The 24,366-nt window shown below is 47.2% G+C and overlaps 1 protein-coding gene across 2 annotated transcripts in view; it reads right to left on the bottom strand.

Annotated features, from left to right (window-relative positions):
• The window catches only part of DKK3 (dickkopf Wnt signaling pathway inhibitor 3), a 194,901-nt gene that overhangs the window by 53,023 nt on the left and 117,512 nt on the right, over window positions 1-24,366 (bottom strand). For both annotated transcript variants that reach the window (XM_088460519.1, XM_088460518.1), the window contains exons 5-7: window positions 13,858-13,950; window positions 13,167-13,305; window positions 8,286-8,439 (exon numbers count right to left, since the gene is read on the bottom strand). In XM_088460519.1, coding sequence (XP_088316645.1) covers window positions 8,286-8,439; window positions 13,167-13,305; window positions 13,858-13,950 — 386 coding nt within the window. The remainder of the gene's footprint in view (window positions 1-8,285; window positions 8,440-13,166; window positions 13,306-13,857; window positions 13,951-24,366) is intronic.

The raw sequence follows: 24,366 nt of genomic DNA, 5'->3' as shown, positions 1-24,366 counted from the left end.
TGTATTATTAGTGCTGCGTGCTACATGGGGCTGTGTATTATTAGTGCTTCGTGCTACATGGGGCTGTGTATTATTAGTGCTTCGTGCTACATGGGGCTGTGCATTATTAGTGCTGTGTATTATTAGTGCTGTGTGCTGCATGGGGTTGTGTATTATTAGTGCTGCATGGGGCTGTGCATTATTAGTGCTGTGTATTTTTAGTGCTGCATGGGGCTGTGTATTTTTAGTGCTGTGTATTAGTGTTGCGTGCTGCATGGGGTTGTGTATTATTTGTGCTGCATGGGGCTGTGTATTATTAGTGCTGTGTATTATTTGTGCTTCGTGCTACATGGGGCTGTGTATTATTAGTGCTGTGTATTATTAGTGCTGTGTGCTACATGGGGCTGTGTATTATTAGTGCTGTGTGCTACATGGGGCTGTGTATTATTAGTGCTTCATGCTACATGGGGCTGTGTATTATTAGTGCTGTGTATTATTAGTGCTTCATGCTACATGGGGCTGTGTATTATTAGTGCTGCATAGGGCTGTGTATTATTTATTAGTGCTGCGTGCTACATGGGGCTGTGTATTATTAGTGCTGTGTATTATTAGTGCTGCGTGCTACATGGGGTTGTGTATTATTAGTGCTGCATGGGGCTGTGTATTAGTGCTGCATGGGGCTGTGTATTATTAGTGCTGCGTGCTACATGGGGTTGTGTATTAGTGCTGCATGGGGCTGTGTATTAGTGCTTCGTGCTACATGGGGCTGTGCATTATTAGTGCTGTGTATTATTAGTGCTGTGTGCTACATGGGGCTGTGCATTATTAGTGCTGTGTATTAGTGCTGTGTGCTACATGGGGCTGTGTATTTTTAGTGCTGTGTATTAGTGCTGCGTACTACATGGGGCTGTGTATTATTAGTGCTGTGTGCTACATGGGGCTGTGTATTATTAGTGCTGTGTTCTACATGGGGCTGTGTATTATTAGTGCTGTGTATTATTAGTGCTTCATGCTACATGGGGCTGTGTATTATTAGTGCTGCATGGGGCTGTGTATTAGTGCTGTGTATTATTAGTGCTACATGGGGCTGTGCATTATTAGTGCTGTGTATTATTAGTGCTGTGTGCTACATGGGGCTGTGTATTTTAGTGCTTCATGCTACATGGGGCTGTGCATTATTAGTGCTGTGTATTATCAGTGCTGCGTACTACATGGGGCTGTGTATTAGTGCTTCGTGCTACATGGGGCTGTGTATTATTAGTGCTGTGTGCTACATGGGGCTGTGTATTATTAGTGCTGCGTGCTACATGGGGCTGTGTATTTTTAGTGCTGTGTATTAGTGCTTCATGCTACATGGGGCTGTGTATTATTAGTGCTGCGTGCTACATGGGGCTGTGTATTATTAGTGCTACATGGGGCTGTGTATTATTAGTGCTGCGTGCTACATGGGGCTGTGTATTATTAGTGCTGTGTGCTACATGGGCCGTGTATTATTAGTGCTGCGTGCTACATGGGGTTGTGTATTATTAGTGCTGCATGGGGCTGTGTATTATTAGTGCTTCGTGCTACATGGGGCTGTGCATTATTAGTGCTGTGTATTATTAGTGCTGTGTGCTACATGGGGCTGTGTATTATTAGTGCTGCGTGCTACATGGGGCTGTGTATTAGTGCTGTGTGCTACATGGGGCTGTGTATTATTAGTGCTTCATGCTACATGGGGCTGTGCATTATTAGTGCTGTGTATTAGTGCTGTGTGCTACATGGGGCTGTGTATTATTAGTGCTGCGTGCTACATGGGGCTGTGTATTATTAGTGCTTCGTGCTACATGGGGCTGTGTATTATTAGTGCTTCGTGCTACATGGGGCTGTGCATTATTAGTGCTGTGTATTATTAGTGCTGTGTGCTACATGGGGCTGTGTATTATTAGTGCTTCATGCTACATGGGGCTGTGCATTTTTAGTGCTGCGTACTACATGGGGCTGTGTATTAGTGCTTCATGCTACATGGGGCTGTGTATTTTTAGTGCTGTGTATTAGTGCTGCGTGCTACATGGGGCTGTGTATTATTAGTGCTGTGTGCTACATGGGGCTGTGTATTATTAGTGCTGTGTATTAGTGCTGTGTGCTACATGGGGCTGTGTATTATTAGTGCTGCGTGCTACATGGGGCTGTGTATTATTAGTGCTGCGTGCTACATGGGGCTGTGTATTAGTGCTTCGTGCTACATGGTGCTGTGTATTATTAGTGCTGCGTGCTACATGGGGTTGTGTATTATTAGTGCTGCATGGGGCTGTGTATTAGTGCTGCATGGGGCTGTGTATTATTAGTGCTGCGTGCTACATGGGGCTGTGTATTATTAGTGCTGCGTGCTGCATGGGGCTGTGTATTAGTGCTGTGTGCTACATGGGGCTGTGTATTTTTAGTGCTTCGTTCTACATGGGGCTGTGTATTAGTGCTGCGTGCTACATGGTGCTGTGTATTATTAGTGATGTGTGCTGCATGGGGCTGTGTATTATTAGTGCTGCGTGCTACATGGGGCTGTGTATTTTTAGTGCTGTGTGCTACATGGGGCTGTGTATTATTAGTGCTGCGTGCTACATGGGGCTGTGTATTATTAGTGCTGTGTATTATTAGTGCTTCGTGCTACATGGGGCTGTGTATTAGTGCTTCGTGCTACATGGGGCTGTGTATTATTAGTGCTGCGTGCTACATGGGGCTGTGTATTATTAGTGCTGCGTGCTGCATGGGGCTGTGTATTAGTGCTGTGTGCTACATGGGGCTGTGTATTTTTAGTGCTTCGTTCTACATGGGGCTGTGTATTAGTGCTGCGTGCTACATGGGGCTGTGTATTATTAGTGCTTCGTGCTACATGGGGCTGTGTATTATTAGTGCTGTGTGCTACATGGGGCTGTGTATTATTAGTGCTGTGTATTATTAGTGCTGTGTGCTACATGGGGCTGTGTATTATTAGTGCTGTGTATTATTAGTGCTGCGTGCTACATGGGGCTGTGTATTTTTAGTGCTGTGTATTATTAGTGCTTCGTGCTACATGGGGCTGTGCATTATTAGTGCTGTGTATTATTAGTGCTTCGTGCTACATGGGGCTGTGTATTATTAGTGCTGCATGGGGCTGTGTATTAGTGCTGCGTGCTACATGGGGCTGTGCATTATTAGTGCTGTGTGCTACATGGGGCTGTGTATTATTAGTGCTGCGTGCTACATGGGGCTGTGCATTATTAGTGCTGTGTATTATTAGTGCTTCGTGCTACATGGGGCTGTGTATTATTAGTGCTGTGTATTATTAGTGCTGCATGGGGCTGTGTATTATTAGTGCTTCGTGCTACATGGGGCTGTGTATTATTAGTGCTGTGTGCTACATGGGGCTGTGTATTATTAGTGCTGTGTATTATTAGTGCTGCGTGCTACATGGGGCTGTGTATTATTAGTGCTGCGTGCTACATGGGGCTGTGTATTATTAGTGCTTCGTGCTACATGGGGCTGTGTATTATTAGTGCTACATGGGGCTGTGTATTAGTGCTTCGTGCTACATGGGGCTGTGCATTATTAGTGCTGTGTATTATTAGTGCTGCATGGGGCTGTGCATTATTAGTGCTGTGTATTATTAGTGCTGTGTGCTACATGGGGCTGTGTATTATTAGTGCTGCGTGCTACATGGGGCTGTGTATTATTAGTGCTGTGTGCTACATGGGGCTGTGCATTATTAGTGCTGTGTGCTACATGGGGCTGTGTATTATTAGTGCTTCGTGCTACATGGGGCTGTGTATTATTAGTGCTGTGTATTAGTGCTGTGTGCTACATGGGGCTGTGCATTATTAGTGCTGTGTATTAGTGCTGTGTGCTACATGGGGCTGTGTATTATTAGTGCTGCGTGCTACATGGGGCTGTGTATTAGTGCTGTGTGCTACATGGGGCTGTGTATTATTAGTGCTGTGTATTAGTGCTGTGTGCTACATGGGGCTGTGTATTATTAGTGCTGTGTATTATTAGTGCTGTGTGCTACATGGGGCTGTGTATTATTAGTGCTTCGTGCTACATGGGGCTGTGTATTATTAGTGCTGTGTGCTACATGGGGCTGTGTATTATTAGTGCTGTGTGCTACATGGGGCTGTGTATTAGTGCTGTGTGCTACATGGGGCTGTGTATTATTAGTGCTTCATGCTACATGGGGCTGTGTATTATTAGTGCTGTGTGCTACATGGGGCTGTGCATTATTAGTGCTGTGTATTATTAGTGCTGTGTGCTACATGGGGCTGTGTATTATTAGTGCTGTGTGCTACATGGGGCTGTGTATTATTAGTGCTGCATGGGGCTGTGTATTATTAGTGCTGCATGGGGCTGTGTATTATTAGTGCTGTGTATTAGTGCTGCATGGGGCTGTGCATTATTAGTGCTGTGTATTATTAGTGCTGTGTGCTACATGGGGCTGTGTATTAGTGCTGTGTGCTACATGGGGCTGTGTATTAGTGCTGTGTGCTACATGGGGCTGTGTATTATTAGTGCTGCGTGCTACATGGGGCTGTGTATTAGTGCTGTGTGCTACATGGGGCTGTGTATTATTAGTGCTTCGTGCTACATGGGGCTGTGCATTATTAGTGCTGTGTATTATTAGTGCTGCATGGGGCTGTGTATTAGTGCTTCGTGCTACATGGGGCTGTGTATTATTAGTGCTGTGTGCTACATGGGGCTGTGTATTATTAGTGCTGCATGGGGCTGTGTATTATTAGTGCTGTGTGCTACATGGGGCTGTGTATTATTAGTGCTGTGTATTATTAGTGATGTGTGCTACATGGGGCTGTATATTATTAGTGCTGCATGGTGCTGTGTATTATTAGTGCTGCGTGCTACATGGGGTTGTGTATTATTAGTGCTGCATGGGGCTGTGTATTATTAGTGCTGCATGGGGCTGTGTATTATTAGTGCTGCGTGCTACATGGGGCTGTGTATTATTAGTGCTACATGGGGCTGTGTATTAGTGCTGCGTGCTACATGGGGCTGTGCATTATTAGTGCTGTGTATTATTAGTGCTGTGTGCTACATGGGGCTGTGTATTTTTAGTGCTGCGTGCTACATGGGGCTGTGTATTAGTGCTGCGTGCTACATGGGGCTGTGTATTATTAGTGCTGTGTATTATTAGTGCTGTGTGCTACATGGGGTTGTGTATTATTAGTGCTACATGGGGCTGTGTATTTTTAGTGCTGTGTGCTACATGGGGCTGTGTATTTTTAGTGCTGTGTATTAGTGCTGTGTGCTACATGGGGCTGTGTATTATTAGTGCTGTGTGCTACATGGGGCTGTGTATTATTAGTGCTGCGTGCTACATGGGGCTGTGTATTATTAGTGCTGCGTGCTACATGGGGCTGTGTATTAGTGCTGCGTGCTACACGGGGCTGTGTATTATTAGTGATGTGTGCTACATGGGGCTGCGTATTTTTAGTGCTGCATGGGGCTGTGTATTATTAGTGCTGTGTATTATTAGTGCTGTGTGCTACATGGGGCTGTGTATTATTAGTGCTGTGTGCTACATGGGGCTGTGTATTAGTGCTGCGTGCTACATGGGGCTGTGTATTAGTGCTGTGTGCTGCTTGGGGCTGTGTATTATTAGTGCTTCGTGCTACATGGGGCTGTGTATTTTTAGTGCTGCGTGCTACATGGGGCTGTGTATTATTAGTGCTGTGTGCTACATGGGGCTGTGTATTAGTGCTGTGTGCTACATGGGGCTGTGTATTTTTAGTGCTGTGTATTAGTGCTGCGTGCTACATGGGGCTGTGTATTAGTGCTGCGTACTACATGGGGCTGTGTATTATTAGTGCTGTGTGCTACATGGGGCTGTGTATTAGTGCTGTGTGCTACATGGGGCTGTGTATTTTTAGTGCTGTGTATTAGTGCTGCGTACTACATGGGGCTGTGTATTATTAGTGCTTCGTGCTACATGGGGCTGTGTATTATTAGTGCTGTGTGCTACATGGGGCTGTGTATTATTAGTGCTGCGTGCTACATGGGGCTGTGTATTATTAGTGCTGCGTGCTACATGGGGCTGTGTATTAGTGCTAAATCGGGCTGTGTATTAGTGCTGCATGGGGCTGTGTATTAGTGCTGTGTGCTGCTTGGGGCTGTGTATTTTTAGTGCTGTGTGCTACATTGGGCTGTGTATTATTAGCCCCATGTAGCATGAAGCACTAATAATACACAGCCCCATGTAGCATGAAGCACTGTGTATTAGTGCTGTGTGCTACATGGGGCTGTGCATTATTAGTGCTGCGTGCTACATGGGGCTGTGTATTTTTAGTGCTTCGTGCTACATGGGGCTGTGTATTATTAGTGCTGTGTGCTACATGGGGCTGTGTATTTTTAGTGCTGTGTGCTGCTTGGGGCTGTGTATTTTTAGTGCTGTGTGCTACATGGGGCTGTGTATTATTAGTGCTGTGTGCTACATGGGGCTGTGCATTATTAGTGCTGTGTGCTACATGGGGCTGTGTATTATTAGTGCTTCATGCTACATGGGGCTGTGTATTTTTAGTGCTGTGTATTAGTGCTGTGTGCTACATGGGGCTGTGTATTATTAGTGCTTCGTGCTACATGGGGCTGTGCATTATTAGTGCTGTGTATTATTAGTGCTTCGTGCTACATGGGGCTGTGTATTATTAGTGCTGTGTATTATTAGTGCTTCGTGCTACATGGGGCTGTGCATTATTAGTGTTGTGTATTATTAGTGCTGTGTGCTACATGGGGCTGTGTATTAGTGCTTCGTGCTACATGGGGCTGTGCATTATTAGTGCTGTGTATTATTAGTGCTGTGTGCTACATGGGGTTGTGTATTATTAGTGCTGTGTGCTACATGGGGCTGTGTATTAGTGCTTCGTGCTACATGGGGCTGTGTATTATTAGTGCTTCATGCTACATGGGGCTGTGTATTATTAGTGCTGTGTGCTACATGGGGCTGTGTATTAGTGCTGTGTGCTACATGGGGCTGTGTATTAGTGCTGTGTATTATTAGTGCTTCGTGCTACATGGGGCTGTGCATTATTAGTGTTGTGTATTATTAGTGCTTCATGCTACATGGGGCTGTGTATTATTAGTGCTGTGTATTAGTGCTGTGTGCTACATGGGGCTGTGTATTTTTAGTGCTTCATGCTACATGGGGCTGTGTATTATTAGTGCTTCATGCTACATGGGGCTGTGTATTATTAGTGCTGTGTATTAGTGCTGCGTGCTACATGGGGCTGTGTATTATTAGTGCTGCGTGCTACATGGGGCTGTGTATTATTAGTGCTTCATGGTACATGGGGCTGTGTATTTTTAGTGCTGTGTATTAGTGCTTCGTGCTACATGGGGCTGTGTATTATTAGTGCTTCGTGCTACATGGGGCTGTGCATTATTAGTGCTGTGTATTATTAGTGCTTCGTGCTACATGGGGCTGTGCATTATTAGTGCTGTGTGCTACATGGGGCTGTGTATTAGTGCTTCGTGCTACATGGGGCTGTGCATTATTAGTGCTGTGTATTAGTGCTGTGTGCTACATGGGGCTGTGTATTATTAGTGCTTCATGCTACATGGGGCTGTGTATTATTAGTGCTGTGTGCTACATGGGGCTGTGTATTAGTGCTTCATGCTACATGGGGCTGTGTATTATTAGTGCTGTGTATTATTAGTGCTGTGTGCTACATGGGGCTGTGTATTATTAGTGCTGCGTGCTACATGGGGCTGTGTATTATTAGTGCTGTGTGCTACATGGGGCTGTGTATTATTAGTGCTGCGTACTACATGGGGCTGTGTATTATTAGTGCTGTGTGCTACATGGGGCTGTGTATTATTAGTGCTTCGTGCTACATGGGGCTGTGTATTTTTAGTGCTGTGTATTAGTGCTGCGTGCTACATGGGGCTGTGTATTATTAGTGCTGCATGTGGCTGTGTATTATTAGTGCCGTCAGGCCCCATGGAAGCAGAACGGACAGGACGCTGAGCTGTAACATTCAGACAGTATCATGTATAGAACTTGATGATTTCCTTAGTAAACTAAACTGTTCTAATATCCAAGGAAAGGATGAGACCCATCGGAACCCTTTCTGCTGCTACATCTCAGATTCACAGAACCTAAACACGTATAAATATGCTGCTTACAGTGGGAGGTGATAGGTGATAGTGTTCCTGCATTTTGTGGCCTGGACCATGATTCAGCATTTCAATTCACTGGGAAGCTGTGATATCACTGAGGTATTAGACTCTTTATGTCTCGTACCTCAGGGATGTCACCGCCTCCTATGAGAGTTGGCAATGACTGCACTCACCTCTGAGGTTGGCAGACCAGTCCATGGGCACAGGGACAGATGTGCAGGGGGTCCTCTGCTCCCAGCTCCCATATCAGCAGATCTAGCAATGGGTTTGAGGTTTGGCAGATTTCACCCCTCGCAGGCATCGGGGTGCACACAGGGAATATGAGGCCTGGGACAAACCATGGGAAACACAGAACATTGCATTATGTAGTGACTGCTTTTACGCTGCTGCGTTTTACAATAATAACCAGCATAAAGGCACCATAGGGGGAGATGTACCAACCCTTGGAGAGAGAGAAAGCTGAGGAGTTGCTCAAAGCAGCCAATCAGTGTCCAACTGTCATTTCATAGACACTGCTAGATCAGTGACAGAAACTGGTGGCTTTGGGCAACTCTTCAGCTTTCTCTCCGAGGCTGGTTACATCTCCCCCTACGTGAGTAGTGTGTCAGTAATCTGGTAGACATTTTATATCCCAGAACCACCTACATAATCTCCATAAAATATTCTGACGTTTTCAGGGAATGCTGGAAGGTTTGGAGACTAGAAGAAAGCCTTATTGTAGAAGGGGGAGGGTATTCCACAGAGTGGGGGTAGCCCGTGTAATGTCCTGTAACTGTGAGCAGGTGATGAGTGTGGATGAGAGACACCGGTTTTGCACAGTGCAGGACGAGCGAGTTTGGAGACATTCTGAGATTAGGGGTGAAAACCTGTCTAGGGCAGAGGTTCCCAAAGGTGGTGCTCAAGACACCCTAACAGTCCAGTTTTTAAGGATATCCATGTTGACCACAGGTGATTTAATTAGTACTCTGTAAACCTGAACTGCTGGGGGATTGTGTGTGGGAACCTCTGGTTTAGGGGGAAGACCAGTAAGAATAATATTGCAGTTATCAGAGCAGGAGATAATTATAGTGTCTGCAGTGTCCTGTGTGAGCTATGGGCATATTCTGTGTCTCTTAGATGTACAGTCAGGTCCATAAATATTGGGACATGGACAGAATCTTCATATTTTGGCCTCTAGTCACCACCACAATGGCTGTGAAATGAAACAAACAAGATGTGATTTACCTGCAGACTTTCAGATTTAATTTGAGGGTAATTACATCCAAATCAGGTGAACGGTGTAGGAATTACAACGGTTTGTATATGTGCCTCCCACTTTTTAAGGGGCCAAAAGTAATGGGACTATCAACTCAAAAGCTATTTCATGGACAGGTGTGGGCTATTCCCTCGTTATTTCATTATCAATTAAGCAGGTAAAAGGTCTGGAGTTGATTCTAGATGTGACATTTGCATTTGGAATCAGTTGCTGTCGACTCTCAATATGAGATCCAAAGAGCTGTCACTATCAGTGAAGCCATCATTAGGCTGAAAAATCAAAACAAACCCATCAGAGAGATAGCAAAAACATTAGGTGTATCCAAATCAACTGTTTGGAACATTCTTAAAAAAAGAAAGAGCACACCGGAGAGCTCAGCAACACCAAAAGACCCGGAAGACCACGGAAAACAACTGTGGTGGATGACAGAAGAATTATTTCCCTGGTGAAGAAAAACCCCTTCACAACAGTTGGCCAAATCAAGAACACTCTCCAGGAGGTAGGTGTATATGTGTCAAAGTCAACAATCAAGAGAAGACTTCACAAGAGTGAATATAGAGAGTTCACCACAAGATGTAAACCATTGGTGAGACCAGGCAGATTGCTGGGATTCAGCACCTTTTGTTTCCACAGTCAGTAAAATAAATCCTTAGTAGTAACATTTAGTTAGCGCATACTGTACATCATGGCCATGAAATAAATATGTATACAGATGATTAGTTACCACATCCTCCCGTGTATCAGTATTAGTGGATTGTGCCGTGTTACAGCTCTTTCTCCCTCTTCTCTTTAAACACCGCTCCGTGACTTGTGTGCGCTCCGTGACTTGTGTGCGCTCCGTGACTTGTGTGCGCTCCGTGACTTGTGTGCTGCTGCTGTATCCACAGTTCAGCAGCCGAAGTGCCGAAGGACAGAGAGGTTCCCGGAAGCAAATGAGCGGCCAGTTGTGGGTATAGGCAGTAAGCGTGGCACACTACTTATTAGTGCTCTCCTCCTTCTCCTTGCCGTCTGCTCCGTAGCCGCTCTATAATTAGTGGCTGCCTCTCAGGTATAGATAGCCAGATTACCGGATCGCCGGGAGTGTAGTCAGCTGGTCTACATTATATTTATGCATCAACTAAATGTGACTACTAAGGATTTATTTTACTAACTGGAAACATAAGGTGCTGAATCCCGAGAATCTGCCTGGTCTTCACAAATAAGTGCATGTTCCTAAAGGAACTGTAAAAGAGTTTAAAGACAGAGGGTCTGTTTCAGACCTGTTCGCTATCTGCGAGTGCTCGCTCTGAATCGGTGGATTAAAAAAAAAAAAATAAAATAAAATCTGCCTCCAGGCCACTCGCATAGCTGTGGGTGACCAGCCACAGCTTTTATGAGCGGCCTGGCGATGGTTGCGATTTTCACGACCATCGGAATTCCAACAAGACCCTTGCGGTAGGGTCTCGGTTCCCGCAAGCCCGAGTGAACTTCCTGCTCTAATAGAGCAGGAAGTTCACTACTGACATCACGAATGATGTCTGTAGGGCCGCCCACAAACGGCTGGCATTCCTTCGGGAACGCCTCCATTTGTCCAATCACCCCCCCCCCCCCGCCTACAAAACGGGGTGAGCTGTCAATCAACATCAACAGCTGCCCCGTTTGTAGCGAGCCCCGGAGCGAGTGAAGTTCTCACTCCGGGGCTTACGCACGTGCATTGTGCACGCCGCGTGTGCGCACTGCCCGACCATTGACCTGCTCGCGAGCGGCTCTGAATCGGGCCCAGTGTCTTTAATTTACTAGGGGGAGTCGCGCTGTCTAAAAACAGCCAGAAAACTCTGTAATGTTAGAGCTCACTGATACATAAATATCTGTTCTCTATACATTGTTACCGGAGGAACAATAATGGCAAAATCCCTGGGACACAGTTACTAGGTGTTACGGTATTCTCTAACTCACAGCTGTGTTATATATCTAGGTGTAATAGTCTAATCAAACAGGTAAAAAAAACCCTTATTAAAGACCTATGTGGCCATAACAATTCAGATATATTTAATTGATTATACAGCATAGATATTGTAATAATTTTTAAGTTGCATTTATTGATTATTGGTCTAAGAACAATGGTTACTTTTATGTGCTAAAGAGCTGGTAATTCCTATTTAAGAAAGGGAATAATAATGATTATTTTTATTTTAGACCTGTGTTAGCGCTTTCTGTATTTCCATTTTCTGACGCGGAGAGGAGGTGGAGCCAGAGAGCGATTTGATAAAAACCGGGATAGGGCAGTGTTTTAAAAACCAAGGAAATGCTGTATTCCACAAGGTTCTCATACAGACACTGCAGAGAGGTGTAGGGCAATTAGATACAAGTAATGACATTTAGATGTGACCACCTCAGTCAGTGCAGTCTTAGAAGAGCTGGACTGAGGCCCTGATTCAAACTCCAGAGCGCTCGCTCTGAATCAGGGCCGTCCCTACTCCTTTTTGGAGCGGCCTCCTGGCCGCTGGCATAGCTGTGGGTCACCACCCACAGCTATAGAGAGCGGCCAAAATGATGGTTGCGATGGTCAAGACCATCACGACCATCGGGCTTGCGATGAGACCCTTGTGGTAGGGTCTCGTCTGCCGCAAGCCCAGGTGTGCTTTTGGCTCTATCAGAGCCAAAATCACTTCCACTGACATCAGTAGTGATGTCAGTGGGGCCGGACCCAGACGGTAGGCGTTCCCATGGGAACGCCTCCGTCTGGGCAGCCATGCCCCCGGCACGCCCACCAAAGGGGGCGTGCTGGCAATCAACATCGACAGCATGCCCCCTTTGGTGCGAGACCCATAACGACTGCTTGGCCGTCGTTATTTGGGTCTCGCGCATGCACACGACAGAGCCGCCTCCGCATGCGCACTTGGGCACCATCGACCCACTTGCGAGCACTAAGCGCTCGCGAGCGGGTCTGAATCAGGCCCTGAAGACGCAAGATGATTGGATTTGTGTCAGGCACGTGGATGTGAGTTTCTGCAGAAGCGTGGGGCACCATGGGAGCAGAGAGATGGGGCCATAATCCATGAGGGCTTTGGACAGAAGTTTTTGTATTTTCAGAATAGGAGCAATCGCTGCATGATGGAGATTGAGAGATCAGGGATGGGATGAGCAACAAACCATCGATGTGTGAGGCTATAGGGTGGACGGAGGGGAGAAGGGTAGATGCTTCCTCCTCACTAGTGCAGGAGAGGAATCGGCAGGGCCGGTATTTGGGGATCACCTTACATGCTGAAGTGAGATCTTTGGTGGTGACTGTTGTCAGAGGGTTTGAGGTAGGAGAACAAATCAGCGTCCTATAGAGGGGTTTGGGGTCAGAAGCCTCAGCAGGCCTGAGAGAATGGAAAGGAGTCTGTTATGTAGTAGCCAGAGCTATTTAATAGAAGTAAGTAGATTGCCGTATACTGGTAGATGATGCAAGAGTATAACGTCACTGGCGTAAATCTTATAAGTGTATTTTGGAGACAGCGCGTTGCCTTAGCGTCACACCTGATATTGTGCTTGATGTGGAGAAGAAAGATTAGCTCAAGCAACTTGCTCAGGGACTTTTCCTCCGATTTTATGAAGATGTTGGGCGGCCAGATCAGGACGGGAAATGTAGACATTAGAGACAGGAGTTGTTGCAGAGATTTACAATTTTTTGTTTATTTTTTGTACTGCTAATAGAACTAGCTGCGGACACATGTACCAAGGCTGCTGACTAGTGTGCTACCACTTACCCCAGGAGACGGACCCCTTACCCTGATCGTACCCTGACAGAGCACATGCACGGGATGTATATAATTACTTGTATGCATTGTACAGCACAGGCTGAGCTCACAGTCCTGTTGGCTCTCACAGATTGTCCCGTTCTCTCCCTTGGTAGACTTCTTGCATTGACCCCAGACGCACAGCCGTCCGTCACAGCACTCGCCATCTCTGGTGCACTAAAAGTCACAAACCTTCGTTACAATTTTCATATTAAGAGTCAGCAACTTCTTAAGAATCTTAACAGGACGATGATAATGATTTTATAAACAACACATTAATAATTGTGAGAGAATAACGTCCCCGCTCTGCAGGTTTTATTTGTTTGCACTAATCCTCATGTCAGCATTTCTGGCACATCCTGGTTACAGATAACGCAACGCTCAGTCCTTACGGTGTATTACCGGCGCTGGGGGTCAGGTACTTGTAGTGCGAGCGTATAGTGTGCACTACGGGGTAATAATGAATACACTTCTGCTCTATATAAAGATATTTATCAATGTAAATGGATAAACAGGAAAATTAAATATAAAATGATACTTATATAAAATGCTGTTGATCACTAATAAATAATACAAAAATAAATTCATATAAAATGAATAAAATAAGCAACAATATAGAATGAATAAGACCAGTACAGTGTGTAATGATAAGGAGGGATCAGTATAGGGAGCAGAGGCTAAGGGTCCCCATCCCAGCACAGACGCCGCCAATCTGTACTCGGTTCTCACCGTTTCCTCCGCTTTGCATCGTAGACACCTGTAGCTGAAGTCGGAGAAATGACAGTAATTACCGGGCTCGCAGTCCTCATCCACAATGCACTCCTAGGAGGAATATCAATAAGAGGTCAGCGAGCACCCTAATCTGCATCACAGCGGCATCCCGCCACATCACACATTATCCCGCCACGTCACACATTATCCCGTCACACATTATCCCATCAATACTCTGATATGTCCCAGGTTAATATGCAATGAAACAGTCGTGTAATTTTCTGCTGACATTGTAAATTAAAACGGCGTTTAGTTTCCACCACAAAGTAAATTCTGAGTTACCGAAACCTACCCCCCATTAGCAGCATTAAAGTGTCAGGGACCCCAAAGTGCTTCTGTCTGCACCTACCGCAGAGCAAGGAACAGGCTGCCGATAGCGCAGCACAGCGCTGGCCGCGGGGAGAGGTTAGCAGAGTGGGTGGTGGAAATATTTCCAGTTAGACCTGTAGTAGGTGTTCCTGTATACCCATTTGTATAATAAATGGTCAATTAATAAATGTCCAGTAAGTTCTACTAGCGAGAAATTCTAGATACGCTTCATAATTACATCTTACTTTTGCTGAAACAAAGTAAAAATGTATCTAAAATCTAGCAAAATGAACACTGCCACCCAGTGGCCACATTATCTTGAAAAAATTTACTTAACACTAACCAGCAATAACATTTAAACTGAACATTTTTATTCATTACTATACAAACAACCGTTACATGATTATCAACACTGCATGGTGTCATTTATGCCTAAAATATGGCTGATATGTTCATATTCTAAGAGGTCTGAGCTCAAAGCAATAAAACCAGAGAGTGCATGAATGGGGGGGGGGGGGGGAAGGGGGGTGCGCTTCTCTTTGAAAGGTCCAGTTTGGCTTGTACATTGTTATTTCTTTTGTCTAGGCCTCTGCTCTCTCGCTGCCGCTCAAATTTACAACAGACGCGTAGAGTTTGGATTGCTGCAGCTAAGATCTTGAGTGAGTCTGAGCTAGTTCCCTGTTCTCCACTTTGGGGAAACCCTGCTCTCCAGGAGGTCTGGAAACTTTAGGCAGTGGTGGAAGTATTGAGGGCTGGGCCAGGGGCCCCGAACTCCTAATTAGAGAGAGTAGGAACATGCCAGTGGCGTGCTCCCCTAAATCCATGGCCTTGTGGGGGTGTGGCCTCACAACTCACAGGATATCTGTATTTATCATGTACAATGCAAAATAGTCTTCAATCAAATCAGGTTAATCCTGATTTGATTGAAGACTATTTTGCATTGTACTTGAATATACTAAGTTCTATGCCAAAGGTTCCCACTCTGCCATTACAGTCCAGGTTTTAAGGATAGCCATGCTTGAGCACAGGTGACTTAATTAGTACCTTAGTCAATTTGAACCAACTGTACTACATTTGTGACTGCCATATACTACGGTCAGCATTAGCGACCCCCATATATTACAGACAGCATTAGCGACCCCCATATATTACAGACAGCATTAGCGACCCCATATATTACAGACAGCATTAGCGACCGCCATACACTATAGGCAGAATTAGTGGCCGCCATATACTACAGACTGCATCAGTGACCGCCATATACTACAGACCGCTTTAGTGACCGCCATATACAACACAGTGATTCTCTGCATGATGTACGGGTCCCCTCTGTGTGATGTACGGGTCCCCTCTGTGTGATGTACGGGTCCCCTCTGTGTGATGTACGGGACTTGAGGGCAGATCAGTGTGGACGTCTGATAAATGACCTACAATATAGCAGCAATTCCATTCCAAACCGGGCAGATGGCCCATTTGTTCTTTATGTATCACAATCTGCAGCTTGGGATGTAGTCAAAAGGTTGAAAATCGCAAATAATTTTCATTATGAATGATGACCGTTATTGTCAAAGTAGGGACATTTGCGCGTGCCGTAGATGTACGCCCCAAAAAAGGGGGCATGGCATCACAGCAATGAATGTGGGAATGTCCTGCCAAAATCGGTATATACCAGGGACCAGGTGTGTCTGACACAGGGGCGCGACCGGAGGACAAGTTGCTGGTTTGTCGTTTTGCCATCACTTTTTGAACCAGTTCCCCGGGGCCACAGGCAAGGACCACAGGAAGCGCCCCAGCCTCTCTATGTCCCCAGTCTTCTACAGCGTCTCGCACACTCCGGCTCAGGAACCGCTGACCAGGAGCAGGGAGCGAGGTGGAAGCTGGTGAGGATGGTAGACTGGTTCTGTGGCCCCGCCCCTTAGGGACAGATTCTTATTGGCTGCTGTTGTCATGTGACAGCTGACAGAGACATGGCAGGCCGGGTTTCAACCAGTAGCAACTTCGGAGCAGCTAACCAATAAGAATTTGACTGATTCCCATTGGCTGCTGCTGGACGTCCACCGCAATCTCTCTTGCGATCGACGCTTTGCCCACCCCCTGCGCTACAGGATCCTTCTACTGAATCGTCCGACTCCCCTCAGGACACATTTATTTGGTGTCTCTGACGCCCCCCATTTTCTTTTCTATCTTATGTCCTTATTTTCACACTTCCCTTATTCACAGTATTCACCCTATCAGTCTGGTTAGGTTACAGCAGAGGTCTTCAAACTGTTCCCTCCAGCTGCTGTGGAACTACACATCCCAGCAGGCACTGCCACCTTTTTGATATAACAGCATGCTAAAACTATGTGCAGTGCATGCTGGGATGTGTAGTTCCACAGCATCTGGAGGGCCAAGTTTGAAGACCCCTGGGTTACAGTGTTCTCCCCGCGCTATATTTCTCGGGCGGTCTGCCCAGCAAGTTTCCCTATGGTTGGCTTTATTTCCCCTTCGTGCTGGGGACCTGGAAGTGACGTGAGTGAGGGCAGAAGTGCAGTTCCTGCCCATTAGAGACAGCTAAAGAAGTACTTTGTCCCCACTTACACAAGTTTGTTGTCCCCTTGCGGGCTTGCTAAGCTCGCCACGCTTCAGGCACGGTGGCTCGCCACATGGTTATATTCCCCCTCTATGCCCACTTGGATGGCAGGGAAGGACACTGGACACTGGCTGATTATGTCAGGGTCCTCTCCGTGAAGGGGATTTAGACATTACCGTTTCCCTACCCCCCGGCACTGTGACGGGTCCGGTTGTCGCGCTGCACTGACGTTTCATATAGAAACATCAGCGCAACTTATTGGCTGTGTCACAGTGCAGCTCACCCCGCTGGAAGGACGTCGTCGGCCACCCCTCCCCCTCGATCCCAGGCCACCTTGTCGGAGCCATTCCCCCGCGCAGCTGCCCTAATACGCATAACTGGCCTCAATAAGTAATAAGACTGAAGAATAAGAACTTAGGAATTGATCCCTAAGCCTTTATCTAATTGCCAATTAAATAACACATAAGTTACTGTCATTAAAAAAAAAAATTTTTATTTTAGCTGGATGCGGTCCCCATGGAAACGTTACTAGTTTTACATCCTGACACATCTGACATAAAGCTGCAGGTGGAGGGGGATATTTTGTCCCCTTTTGCCTTTGCAAATATTTCCATGTGTAATAAATATGGATCAGCAATCCCAAAGCCATTCTGGGAGGATGAGCAGGACGCAGCCTATATCCTTCCAGCAAAGTGACTGCAAATAATCTACAAGTGGCAGAAAGTCTGTTTGTGGAGAATAAAGTGTAACTTTTGCCCTAATTGGTAGGAAGTGTATATGGCGCCAATCAAACCTTGCACAGTAACGCCTTTCCGCCATAAGGTGTGGCAGTGCCATCACCGTGGTTTGGGTGCTAGGACGGCAATGCTGCTAGGAGCGTTGGGAAGAAGACTGATCCTCCACAGCGACCTCTTACCCTCGGCCAATGACCAGTGCACACGGCAAGCGTAACGCTGGGATGGCGAAACCATAGAGGTCTCAGCGTCTGACCCGAGGGCTGCGCCAACACTGGTGTTAGATTTCTACATTTATTTTATTAAGTTACTTATATACAGCATTCGCTTATCCTGTAGTACTTACAGCTGAGTACAAAGCAGTAATGAAACAAGATGGTGACTACAGGCAGATAAAGTATCTTACATTGTATACATTCGTCTCTACGTGAAGCACATTTCGATGTGAAAATAAGTCATGGAACTGAATGCAAAGCGTGTGAGGAAAAGGCAGGAGAGGGAGAGGATGAGCGCAGGAAGCGACGCTTCGCTGTCTGGCCTAACGCCATCGGATTCATTAGATCTCTAATTTTCCGCTTCCTTTGTTCAGGTTCCCGGAATCGCAGCGTTGGGATCAGCCAGCCGTGAGCAGACATCTCATCTGCGTGAGAGAGATGGAAGCAGCCGCTGCAAACACGGAGTCAGGAGACTGTAATACCGCTTTTACACCGAGCTGACAATCCCAGGTGATGCATGTGAACACGCATCAACCCGGGATTGCCAGTGTAAATGGATCCACCTGGATTGGTCAAGGGTCGTTCCCGTGTCACCCTGCAGTGTAAACAGCGCGATACGGGTCGCGATGACCCGGATTGTGCCACATGCTGCCCGACTTCAGTGGCGCCTGTAGATGACATCATCTCTAGGCTTCCACTGCAACGCCAGAAAGGCCAGGTCAATGCCACGGTGTAAAAGGGATCTGTCCCAGGTCTTTGTTGTAAAAGGTGTATTAGAGGCACAACACTCACCCTCCGTATGTACAGACTGAGGGGCACAAATATTAATAATCACATTTGTAATGCAATTTGGGCGATATTAGCACTATGATCGTATTGCAGGATAAGATCATAGCGCCCGTATATCAGATTGCACCCGCAAAGACGGGCCCGGAAAGCAGCCTGTCCCTGCCATGTGCTCTGAGTGAAGTGACCGCGTCAGACGTCGCTCAGTCCTGTGCTGGGGATCCTGCGCGTGCCCGGTATACTGACCACACTGCATGGCGGCCGTCTCCCCGTAATTCCCGCAATGTGTAGCCCATAGGTTACAGTGACTTACACTATCTTCAGATGGCGTAAACTGCGGGGACCAAGTTACATCTGACAGCATCGCATCCCCAGAGACACCCGATGACCCGTAAGACACCATGATGAAGCCTGTGATGTCAGGCGAAATGCGTTGATAGAGAGTTTGCTGAGAGACTTTTCTCACACTCACAGACCAAGCACCTAACGGTCAGCATTTCTCCTATTTCCAATCCGCTCGTCTCTCTCATCGCTCGGTTCATCCCGCAGCGCCATTTCTGCTTACCAAAAGCGTCCCACTGCTACAGAGGAGGTCTTCTCACCGTATACTGCCTATTGGAGAATTCGGAGAGGACCAACACCGGATGGCAGGTGAGGTCATGTACCCGGAGAAGCCGCACATCTGCACAGGGTGAGTAAGACGCCAGGAGGGGTCTCTCCTGATCGTGTGAACACACAGATACTATTATTCCCAAGCTGGGTAACACTGTCAGATACTAAGAATGTTATATCCGCCAGGGCCGGCTCGAGGCATGTCCGACTAGTGAGGTCAAACAGGCGCCACCCCATAGAGGGTGCTCCCCTCCCAACCATTCCTGATTTCAGTGTGACAGTCCCGTTTTTCGGGCACTGCCCCGCTGTTCCACGCGCGGGATGCAGTGTCCAGCGGGCGGTTGGGCACCCTCACTGCTTCAGCGGTGCCGGCCCGGGAGAAGAGGAATGGATGCCGCGTGCATGAGCTCGGCATCCATTCAGTGCAGGAAGAGAGCTGGGGTAAGCCCAGTTACTGACGTAGTGCTGGGCTCGTCCCCAGCCTGACGTTAACGGAGGCACGCCCCCAAATAACCTCATTTAGAAGGCGACCTATGGTAATTAGGCCACACCCCCATTTCCGATCACACGCGACAAGTTGACAAGTACCCCTGGAGCCGGCCCTGCTGTGTTCTATGATTAATGTTGTATGGTCTTATATGTTATATACCAGTATTAGCCACATTAGTAGCGGTTTATAAACTGTATCTATACCATTATTTACCAATATATATATTATTTATACCAAAACTCCATTCTTGTGTGTGTTTAATTTATTAGAGAACAGCAGTAGGGTCTGTGCCCATTCCATTCTATATACCCCTAGAGGGAGTGTGGTCCATATGTACTCTCTTCTACATGGCAACTTCCCTCTCTCTAGCTAAGGTTTGATACATCTCCCCCCTTAGTCTCTTCTCTGGTCCCCCGATAGATAAGAGTGCGGTCAGCGCTACACATTTACACAGGACCGGCACTAGGCTTCCAGCGCCGTCCTGTGCTGCACAGCCGAGCCCCTTCCCTCCCCCTGAGCGCTAGGAGGAGGGTGGCAGGCGGGCTCATGCTGTACATAATACACACATCACCGCCATCGCTGTGTGTGTTAATCAGCAGCCAATGAGAGTCAGATAGACTCTCATTGGCTGCTGCAGCGCCCACTGCAAGAGCCGGCTCCCTTCCAGCTCCTGCAGTGGGTAATGGGAGAGACGCCAGCGGCGGGAGACGGAGCGTGGATTCAGGCAAGTTTTTTTCTTTTATTGTTTCATTTCCAGTGTGTTTTTGTCAGGGAGGGGGCACTTATACTGGGGGCACTGCATCTGGGGGGGCTATGACTAAGAAGGGGACTACTACTGGGGGCACTGCTTCGGGGGGGATACTACTGGGGTCACTGCATCAAGGGGGACTCCTACTGGGGCACTGTATAGGGGGGACTCCTACTGCGGGCACTATATAAAGGGCACTGCATTGGGGGGACCACTACTGGGGGCACTGCATTGGGGGGGACCACTACTGGGGGCACTGCATTGGGGGGGACCACTACTGGGGGCACTGCATTGGGGGGGACCACTACTGGGGGCACTGCATCGGGGGGACCACTACTGGGGGCACTATATAAAGTGCCCACTACTACTGTATAGGGTGGACTACTACTGGAGGCACTGCATTGGGGGGGACCACTACTGGGGACTCCTACTGGGGGCACCGCATCAAGGGGGACTCCTACTGGGGCACTATATAAAGGGCACTGTATAGGAGGGACTACTACTGGGGGCACTGCACAGGGGGGACCACTACAGGGGGCATGGCATAGGGGGGACAACTACTGGGGGCCTGCATAAGGGGGATCACTCCTGGGGGCACTGTATAAAGGGCACTGCATATGGGGGATCACTACTGGGGGCACTGTATAAAGGGAACTAATAGGGGGCTGCATAAGGGGGACCACTACATTGTATACTGGGGGCACTATATAGGGGGGGACTGTATAAGGGGCACTGCATTAAGGTGCATATGGAAATAAATTTTCCCAGTGACAAGAAAGGGGTGTGTGTCATGTTGACACGCCCCATTTTTCAGTTACCACGCCGGCTTTTCGCCGCACGAGCACTTGGTGGGGGGGAGTGGCCTCCATTTTAAAATTTGCCCTGAGCTCCAAACACCCTAGTTACGCCACTGCTATCCTGACACTATGTGTAAAGTGAATTATTCCTAACACATTTATGCAGTAACAGCCAGGGGGGAAGGAGGCTTCTCAGACCTGTGTATCCTCACAGATACTGCACCCATTGTACAGGCCCCTGTTCTGCATCTCTCTATGATAATAACACATTTATATGTAGTCCTATGAAGGAGGACAGCCATCAGCACCTGTAAGGTTCACATTTACACCTAAACGGAAGAAGCATCACCTGCTTTGTAACCAGCGCACATATTCCTCCCCGCATAAGACTGGGGCACAGCCATTGCAGAGCAGAACGCAGGGGTAACTAGCTCTGCAGGCTGCATAACAATATATTTTATTTTATCTGCATCATTGCCCCGACATGTTCATTATGCCACTGCAGCCCAGGTACCAGAATTAGATTGTAAGCTCTACTGAGCAAGTATCCTGATATTCTAGGTATAAAATAAGGTTTTACACTGAAATGTACAATTCTGCATTTCTCATTCCGGCAATCTGGGAGAGATTATATTATGATGTATAAATGGGATAAGAGCTGACTCCGCACAGGACAGGAATGCTGTATGTCTCCTAATTGTTCCAGTCTGTCATACATGTCATAAGGTGAATGTGTCACATCCGTGTGCAACAGCCACATCAACAATGATCTATTCTTTCCACATCTGTTTTTCCTTAACAGAAGCAGCTAGGCTGGAGTACTCCGCTCTCAATAGCAGTAACATACAGTACTCTCCTCCCTGCCGTAGTAACATACAGTACTCGCCTCCCTGCCGCAGTAACATACAGTACTCAGCTCTCAATAGCAGTAACATACATTACTCGCCTCCCTGCCGCAGTAACACAGTACTCAGCTCTCTGCCGGAGTAACATACAGTACTCGCCTCCCTGCCGCAGTAACATACAGTACTCGCCTCCCTGCAGCAGTAACATACAGTACTCGCCTCCCTGCCACAGTAACACTACTCGCCTCCCTGCCGCAGTAACACAGTACTCAGCTCTCTGCCGGAGTAACATACAGTACTCGCCTCCCTGCCGCAGTAACATACAGTACTCGCCTCCCTGCAGCAGTAACATACAGTACTCGCCTCCCTGCCACAGTAACACTACTCGCCTCCCTGCCGCAGTAACACAGTACTCAGCTCTCTGCCGGAGTAACATACAGTACTCGCCTCCCTGCCGCAGTAACATACAGTACTCGCCTCCCTGCCGCAGTAACATACAGTACTCGCCTCCCTGCCACAGTAACATACAGGTATTACTCAGCATTTAGTACTCAGAGCTTTACTACAGTAACATACAGTATTCTGCTCCCTGCCGCAGTATTAATATACAGGTGGTACTCGCATTTAGTACTCAGAGCTTTACTATAGTAACATACAGTACTCCGCTCTCTGCCGCAGTAATATACAGGTGATACTCAGCACACTGTACTGTCTGTATGTTACTGGAGGAGAGTACTTAGTACTCAGAGCTTCTGTAGTACTCAGAGTTCTCCAATAACAAAGACAGTACTCAGCACATAATACTCAGATCTCTCTTTTAGTAACATACAGACAGTAGTCAGAGATCTCCTCCAGTAACTTACAGGCAGGACTCGGCACAGTACTTAAGGCTCAATCACTAGGAGCCAGTGACATCACTGAGAATGCAGCCTATCCAGTTACTAGGAGCCAGTGACATCACTGAGAATGCAGCCCAGCCAGTCACTAGGAGCCAGTGACATCACTGAGCAGCCTATCCAGTGAATAGTGACATCACAGAGTGCAGCCTATTCATTCACTAGGACCAGTGACATCACTGAGATTCCAGCCTATCCAGTGACATTATTGAGAGTGCAGTCCATCCAGTCACACGGATCCAGTGACATCACTATATATGTCCTGTGTGTTAGATATATAGAGGGTGCAGTGGGTGCGCTTGCTATTGGGCCTGGCGGCTTAGGGGGCCCGCCAACCCAGCAAGCGTCCCCCTGCACAGCCGGCCAGGTTGTTGGTGCAACTGGGAATACTGGTCTCTGAAGTGACACATCTGATCGCTTCAGAGGCCAGCGTTCCCAGTAATGCAGTGCGCGGGTGACGTCATGACGACACCCTCGATGAGAGGAGCCTGCGCCTGTTGCTGGATCTAGTTAGATCCAGTCAGCAGCAACATCTATGCGGGACAGAGAGAGCTGACAGCATGGACTTGGAGCGTTGCCCAGCGACCAGCGTGAAGAGAGGTAAGTACTGCACAGGGGAGGGGGGCCATAGCATAAGGAGCACTACTGGCATTACTGAGGGTACAGCATAAGGGGCACTGCATTCTGGGCATTACTGAGGGTACAGCATAAGGAGCACTGCATAAGGGACTTTAATACAGGGGGGCATTGCATAATGGGCACAATTGCATTATGGGCACAACTACAGGGGCACTGTATAGGTAGATCTATGGGGCCCCATACCTCTGGTTAAGCCCCTGCTGTGGGAGTCACAAGCCTGTGGTTAGGAAATACACACGTCACTAGGAGATGTCCCAGACACAGAGTACCATTCACATACTCATTCATTCACACACTTACATACTCATTCATTCACATACGCATACACTTACATACTCATTCATTCACATACTCACACTTATGCATTCACTCACACACTTATTCACTCACACACACTTACATACTCATACAGTTACTCACATACTCATTCATTCACTCACACATACTCATGCATTTACTCAAATACTCACTCATTCACATACTCATTCATAAAACACTCATTCACACACTCATTCACTAACTCATACACTCATTTACTCACTCATACAAACACTCACATATTCACTCACGCACGCACACTTACATACTCATACAGTTGCTCACATACTTATTCATTCACTCACATACTCATGCATTTACTCACATTCATTCTCTCACACTTACTCACATACTCATTCATTCACTCGCACATACTCATGCATTTACTCAAATACTCACTCATTCACATACTCATTCATAAAACACTCATTCACACACTCACATACTCATATACTTACTCAGTCATTCACTCACACACACACTCATACACACACACACACATTCAC

Source organism: Taudactylus pleione, unplaced genomic scaffold (assembly GCF_031769625.1).
Source record: "Taudactylus pleione unplaced genomic scaffold, aTauple2 ptg000047l, whole genome shotgun sequence".
NCBI classification, from domain to species: Eukaryota; Metazoa; Chordata; class Amphibia; order Anura; family Myobatrachidae; genus Taudactylus; species Taudactylus pleione.
Note: the sequence above shows the minus strand (reverse complement) of the source record. Positions and strands in the feature narration are given on the sequence as shown.